Here is an 8,004-nt window from a genome sequence, read left to right as displayed (position 1 = left end):
TTCTGCAAGCGTCGGAGAAAAGGAGCACGTCTGATTTCGCTCCCTTGGTGAAGTGGCAAAGGGATCTCATTATAATATTACCGCCCCTTAATCTGTAAGTTTCCACCCACGGCGCCGTTATTGTGTTTTCGCAAGAGACAACGGTGTAAAAGTTTGAGCGAAGCATGCTAACTGTTCTGTCTTTGGCTGCACAGACGAGCACAGAACACTGTTTAGAGTCCCAGCCTCAGAGGAGACAACAGAGCAGTGCATTTATTGATTTATTTACTGTATATTGCTGCTGCCACACAGATCTAAAATAAACATGCGATTTATTTCCCAGCTGTTTACCTTCACAGACATAACCCACTGTTTTTTGTAACTCGTGTGTTTTTAACGTAAACTTGAACTTAGTTTAGTACTCACATGCTGTGACAGCCGCTTTCTGTCCGTGTGCTTCGGATGTGTGCGCTCAGAAAACCGTATATCAGAAGTTTAAACTCATATGGTTTAAAACGCATGATTTCAGCGCGATAAACATGATAATCAGAACCAAAACAGATGTTTTTAGCAGATACGAGCTGTAAAGGCGCAGCTCTATTCTGGAAAAGGGGGCGGGGAGCAGCAGCTCATTTGCATTTAAAGAGACAGGCCCGAAAAACAGCGTGTTTCTGCTTCCACTCAAAATAGGCATTTTCAAAATGATATAATACATGATCTGTGGAGTATTTTGAGCTGAAACTTCACAGACACATTCTGGGGACACCAGAGACTTATATTACATATTGTAAAAAGGGGCATAATATGTCTCCTTTAACACATTTTTAGGGCCCTATGAAATCTGTTGTATTAATTTTCCTGGATTTATGATTTAATTTTTAAATGTATTAATTAAAAACGGTTGTAGTGAAATAAAAGCAAAAACTAACAATTTATTTGAATAATGTTTTAAAATGCAATTATATAAAAATTGACCTTTTCTTGCAGACTTCATCGAATATTATTTTGCGCTTTACATTCAAACACTAGTCCATATCACAATATGATTAATCTGTGACATTTTGCGTTATACAGTAACTTCTATGGATTCCATGATTCTAATAATTCTGATGGAAATCATAGAACCCTAGATTTACTTCAGGCACTAAAGAGTTATTATTAGTATGCCTGAGGGGTCAAGGCTTTCTAGAGTTTTCACTGGACGTCATATAAGGTCTGCAGTTTATTCTAGAGTCTGTCTGACATGTAAAGCTAGTATTGTTCCTGTGTGGAGTTCAATAGGAATGCTGGCGGCTGGCTTTCTCCAGGTATCACACACACACACACACACACACACACACGCACACACAAGCATTAGTCAAGCGGAGGCCTGCTCTCAGGCAGTGTGCAGCTGTTTGTGAGCATTAGTCATTTTTCGTAGGAGAATGAAGAAGAACGATCATATCAGTTCTCTCCCCTTTGTTACTCGTGCTTGCGATTTTACCAAATAATAATCTTTAGTTTCAGGGCTGATATTTTAAGTTATTACTACGTGGATATCATCAGAATATATTCTTACATAGAGAAGAGTCTATTTTTAATATATTCCTAATGCTAACCTTATAAAGCAGGGAGAATCTCACAGAACCTGTCTGTTCAAGGATATAATTAGTTTTTTGAATGACCAGGAATGGATTGCAATGCCGTTGGTACGGTTTGAGGTGTAACGTATTATGTCTAACCCCATCACAAACCACGTCTTTGGCCTCAAACCGTATTAAATGTAATTGGCATGAGCATAATGGACATCAAAGACAGACAGTTATGATTATGGCCAGCTATAAGCAGCATCTCCAGCCATGAAACCTTTGTCAATCTCTCTATTTGTTATTGAAGACGTTTCAGCGAGTTTTGTTTGTGTGTATATTTATGTTTGCTTTGCAGGGAGCAGCATTTGCGTTCACTGTGCGGTCTAATTGACTCTGAATGGCGAATGCATTATTTATGAACTGCGCTGAGTGTTTGTTTCGTAGGTCTTCCAGACAATGTTCAGCCCACTAAAGAGTTAATTTACATCTCAGAAGAGCCCGCTAATGATTCAGGATTTCATTTAAAACGCCATCTTTTCCTGTCTGTTCTCTCTTTTTTGAGCTGCAAGGCTTCATTTTCTCTTATCTACTCGTGGATAGTAAGGTCTACTGTGAATAATCATTGCTGTAATTCATGTTTATTTTGGACTCGGGGGATGTGATATTAATAACCCAGTCCCACTCTTCAAAAACACTTCAGATGCCATTTTACCGCGGCTCTGCATTTGCATATACTGCTTCTGCTTTCCACAGTCGGTTTCGTAGCTCTGAGGATGCAAGACAAAACCACAAAGAGTCCTGCAGGATCAGTATAACTCTGTCTTTGTAGAAAGATTTTTATCTCCAGATCAACAAAACAATATTTAAAAATAATAAGAAAAGTAATTAGATTTACTTTTGACAAGTTGCCAAAAATGATCTCTTTTTGCATTTCCTGTTATGCTCATAATGTAATGCAGTATTTTTTTTTCTTGTACAGTTAAAATTACTAAAATATTTAACATCATGATTAAATTTTATGCACTCAAACAAATGAAATAAATGTGCATGAATGAATCATTCGTGGTAAGACCAGTAGCATGCATTAATTTGACCTGTTTGCATATATATTTGCTAACTAACATAGATCCAAAAGAGGCCAATGCATGAAGCTTTGCGTGTCACACAGCCTGGGACAGAGATGTTTGGAGTGACAGAAGATTCCCCTCCTGGATCAAGCTCTTTCCGCACATTGGGAGCCAGCCCAACTGCAGTGTTTTCCACTCGAGGTGGTTTCCCGCGGCAGATGTGGCGTCTCTGTGGGCTTCAGCTCTCACACCAGGCCCAGATACACCGACACATCACACATTCACTGTGCAAACAGCTGCTGTTCACTCAAAACACACAAAAGAATCCAGACTCCAAATGTTTAAAACTAATACTACCTGTATATGGAGTTCATGCATTACAGAGAATGAATAAGCTCTCATCCCATCAGAATATGGGCCTCTGAATGGGACTTTATAAATAATAAATCAAAGCAGATGGAGATACAGAGAGTGGAGCCATTTAGTATTTCATCTTCTAGAACAGAGCGGCAGTGTTTTTGCTCCCTGAAATATGATGCTCTTTTATATTGCTCTCCTTCACAGTTCACACTAATCTATTGTCTGTATGAGAGAGGTCGTGTGTAGTACATTTAAGAAACGTTCATGGAATCTGCATGTTCATGTTGCTCATGTTTCTTCTTTTGTAGGGAAATGAGGCAAGTTATCCCCTGGAAATGTGCTCGCATTGTAAGTATCGTTACATTTCTAGCTATTTTGCATACAAAACTTCTATTTGCTAAAATGCTGATCAAACCTAGATGGCGACTGAAGCGTGATCACTCATACTTGCTAGTCGTCAAACAGATATGAATAGATGAAGTAAAGCTCGTCTCCAGAGATGCCGAGGCTTATTTTGAGCTCTGAAACTTTTCAATTAGTTTTGCTTCCCTCTGATGTGTGCGAATGTTTAACGAATGCGTCTGCGGAGGGCCATGGAGTCTGACACGCTCAAGAGTTAGTCAGTCTTTGTCAAATCTTACCATTGTGTGCCATATTAATGATAACTCATGCAAATGACACAGCATTCGGCACCAGATCTCTGACAGAGGAACAGAGAACGACACTAAGAGCCATAGCTGGGAATCAGCAGCTCTGTGCACATGAGCTCCAGTGCAGCTGTTAATGAGCTGTGAGGATCAGGCGCCCGTGGGGCTCGACCCGCTCTCAGTCTTACTTCACTTCACCACATCGTGTGAAGAGCTCTGCTAGGATTAGGGTAGCTTGGGTAACTGCACACACAGGTTAGTGTGCGTGTGTGTGGATGCCAGGTACATCCAAGATGTTACGTGCAGTTTTAAGTTTGGTGCACATACGGCCACTTTTCAAACTGCAGCGCGGAGTGCGAGTGAGCGTGATCATTTCTCTTTACTGCTAGTTTTAACGTGAAATAAACATGAATGAACATCTCATGCCTCATGTAATTGCTCAATCAGTGTTGCAACTGCGGAAAGATGGCAATAAAACAGCTTGTAAACAAAATGTCACGTAGCATTTAATTTACCTCAGGCATGTCATCAGTGTCCACAGCTCGTTAGTTCACCTGAGAAATGAAGTCTAGACAAGAGCACTTCGCCAAATATTAAACTATATACTATTTACCTGCTATAACATCTCTGTAATGATGTCTTAATTAGGCTATTTAATTTATGTTTAAATCAATCTGTTGTAGGGCTGCACAATTAATCTAATTTCTAATCAGGAAAGAAAGCCCCCAAAAACTAATAAACCAGATATGATTTCGGGCATGGTATTAGAAAAAGACAAATGCTATAGCATCATGGCAAACAGGATTAAGAGCCCAGTGTATCTCAGAAACAGCAAATAATATACACATAGTGTCAAAAAAATATATATTTTAAAGGGACACTTGTGGCTTCCTGTTCAAAATAAGTGTTTTATAGCCTGGTATCATGGGAGAGTTTTCCATTAAGAACATTTTATTCTGTAGTTCTTCAGAAAACCATCTGGCCTATTCTGTGTTAAAGAACACAGACACACTGATCTGAAGTATCTATAATGAGACATCAAACACTTTTATAATCTCAAAATGACTAATAGCTAATACAAGATGCAAAGAATGTAATCACATACTCATTGTCTAGAACAATACTGAATACTGTGTAGGGCTGCACAATTAATCTAATTTCTAATCGCGATTACAATTATGGATGACACAATTACGTAATCGTTCAAAGTCCACGTTATTCTGCGTGCTTAAGATGCGTTTTTTTTCTTTCTACATGTCATCTTAAGGGTTTTTCCCATTATTTTAGTTTTAGTTTTAGTATAACATTATAATACCATTCATATTTTTACTTTTTTATAATTTAAAGAAGAAACCAATCCGATGTATATTTGACATTTGAGGCTTAATACTATAGAAAAGCACTAAAGGTTTTTCAGTTAGAGTGTTTTCAGCTTGTTTATTTTCATATAAAACTACGGCATGCAGTTGCATCAAACAATAGTATAAACATCATTCAACGTAAATTGTGATTATCGGAATTAATAATCGCAATTACAATTTCAAGGGAATAATCGACAATTATGATTTTTGTCATAATCGTGCAGCCCTAATCTGTTGTAAAGCAAGTTATGCCAGCCACTGTGTAAATGAATGCATTTCAACAACAAATATAAATTTTATAATTTAGAAGTTAATTTAAAAACTCCATTATGTGCAATTTACATGTTTGCATACATTTTTAAGTTAAGTGTGTTGATTATTATATTTAAATATAAATAGTAATTAAATGTAAGTTTGGACTCTGTTGTTAATTGTAACCTTATAGTAATGTAAAAGGGAGGTACATACCAAATGTCAAATATACTGTGTGTAAATAAGGCTCATGTAGATTTATTCCATTAAGGTCACAAAAAGTGCCAAAAAATATTGCATATATATATATTTGTTTGATTGAGATCCACAAGCCTGCATATTTTTGTGTATGTCCTGGTGTTTGGTGCTATGCTTTTTGTCACATTTTTTATTTTAAGCTAAAATGTTACCATGGGCGAGTTTTGTTTGATTCATACATAAACCAACAGAACTAGAAGAAAGTCTGCTGAAGTACAATGCACCGTCTTCAAGTAATCTATTGAACACTTTATACTCGTGTGATAGATTAGAGTTCATTTTTGAGAGCTGGCGGCCTGCTCATGCAATTGACCTACTTACAGGAGCGTATGTGGAGTAATGTGTGTCATACTAGCATGTGGCAGAGGCCGTCAGCATCCCAAACTGTCTGTGAGCGCTCAAAATACACCCGGCCCCGTGTTGCTGGGGGTTTCCCTCAGGGCGCTTTTGGGGGCTTCTTATGAGCTCACGGCTAAAAATAAGAGCTCTTCAGGTCTTGCCCAGCAGTCATTAATAGGGTGATGTCAGGCTTTGGCCGTCGGTGACGAGAGTCACGTTGATGGATCTGAAACGAGCTGTCTGTCGTACATGAGGAGAAGCTCAGTGAGCAGCACATTCCAGCGCTCAGACTTTATTCATACGTCCATCCAGCTGCAGTCTGTGCTGATGATGATGAAACCGAGTTATTATTGAAGCTCGAGTATGAAATATCACCTCTGGGCAAAGCAAAGCCTTCTAATACTCATGAGAAGCTTAGTTAATTTAGTTGTTTTTCATTTTATTCATTCATTTTAAGGAGCAAACTAATCATCTGGATAACTTAATTAGAAATGCTTAATTATTCACAAACATGGATGAGACCATATTTTCTAGTACCTATTAAAAAGTATGAATACTATTGCTACTTGTGGGTGCTTGATTTAATTAATTTGGTGGATGAATGAGTTTTATTGGCTAATGTCACACCGGTGGTCTTGTATGGAAACCTGCTTCCACCACTGAATAAAAAATAAAACAAGAGAATTGCAACTATTTATCTCTCAATTCTGACTTTTTTTCCTCGCAATTGTATGATATAAACTCACTGTTCTGCGAAATAGTCACAATTCTGATAAAAAAGAAAAAAAATCAGAATTGTGAGATATAAACTCGCAATTGTAAGAAAATAGTCTATTTTTTCCCTCAGAATCAGACTATATAAACCGGATAGTTCCGGTGCTTGATTCTGATTGGCTGAGCCGCGTTCGAAGCTGTTGTAAATTACTCTACAAACATACACCTTTGTTTACTTCTGTGTGTTGCTCGGCAACCACTTTGTTGGAACCACAACTGATTCTGAGGAACTACATTGTTTGGTGGAAGAATACTGTTTTTATTAATATCATTACACTTTATTTGCTGTTCTATTCTGTGAAACCTTACTACGTATATGGAATATACGCTTCGCCTCGTACCTAACAATGCCGCTTAGCTGTTATAAATTCACTGTAAACCACGGCTTCACGGGGCTTATTGCTTTATTATAACTCGCAATTGTAAAATCTGATTTGAAAGTGTACATGAGCAGCAGAAACAGCCAGCTATTTCATTTCGGCTTCTCTCTAAACTGTGAGCAGAAGCAGTTTTCAGCCCTATCCTCTGTGAGCTCCAGCGCTGGTTCTGCGTGAGACTCGTGGCTCTGCGGCTGACGGTTTGTGTTTGAGCCGCTCCGATCGCTCCGAGACTCGTCTGTGATCGCAGCGCTGCGAGGCGGCAGATTTAAATGTGCCCCATCTGTACAAACACCATTCATCATTACTGGCCGTGTTTTTGAAATCCAGTGCGATTTGGCAGCGAGATTATTTTCTCTAAGCTTTAAAGTTATGTTTAACGCCACAAAGTGGTAAGCATTAAAAACACCAGAGGAATTCGAGGTTGAGGCGCGTTAACGGCGCCAGAAGTTATGAAAGCATTTGGCCGGTTCTTACAGTTCCTGATTTTGTCCTGAGATCCAGCGAGGACTCGAAAGTTCAATCATCTGTCTGAACTGAGCTGAATACTGACAATGCTGTCTTTTAGCACTGCTTTACAGAACATAGTTGAGTTTCCATCATTGATTTTGCTTAGGGATGGTAGATATGGCCTACATACATATATATGTGACCCTGCAGCACAAAAGCAGTGTTAAGTCGCTGGGGTATATTTGTAGCAATAGCCAACAATACATTGTATGGGTCAAAATTATACATTTTTCTTTTATGCTAAAAATCATTAGGATATTAAGTAAAGATCATGTTCCATGAAGATATTTAGTAAATTTCCTACCGTAAATATATCAAAACTTAATTTTTGATTAGTAATATGCATTGCTAAGAACTTCATCTGAACAACTTTAAAGATGATTTTCTCAATATTTAGATTTTTTTGCACCCTCAGATTCCAGATTTTCAAATAGTTGTATCTCGGCCAAATATTGTCCTATCCTAACAAACCACACATCAACGGAAAGCTTATTTATTCAGCTTTCAGAGGA

At 38.2% G+C, this 8,004-nt stretch overlaps 1 protein-coding gene across 1 annotated transcript in view; it reads left to right on the top strand.

Annotated features, from left to right (window-relative positions):
* Positions 1 to 8,004, top strand: part of LOC107727894 (calcineurin subunit B type 1) — a 17,565-nt gene that overhangs the window by 2,187 nt on the left and 7,374 nt on the right. The window contains exon 2 of the mRNA XM_016537932.1: positions 3,283 to 3,322. Coding sequence (XP_016393418.1) covers positions 3,283 to 3,322 — 40 coding nt within the window. The remainder of the gene's footprint in view (positions 1 to 3,282; positions 3,323 to 8,004) is intronic.

The sequence above is a fragment of the Sinocyclocheilus rhinocerous genome, unplaced genomic scaffold (assembly GCF_001515625.1).
Source record: "Sinocyclocheilus rhinocerous isolate Xijiao unplaced genomic scaffold, SAMN03320098_v1.1 scaffold1539, whole genome shotgun sequence".
Classification (NCBI taxonomy): domain Eukaryota; kingdom Metazoa; phylum Chordata; class Actinopteri; order Cypriniformes; family Cyprinidae; genus Sinocyclocheilus; species Sinocyclocheilus rhinocerous.
This window is presented reverse-complemented; position numbering and strand designations above follow the sequence as displayed.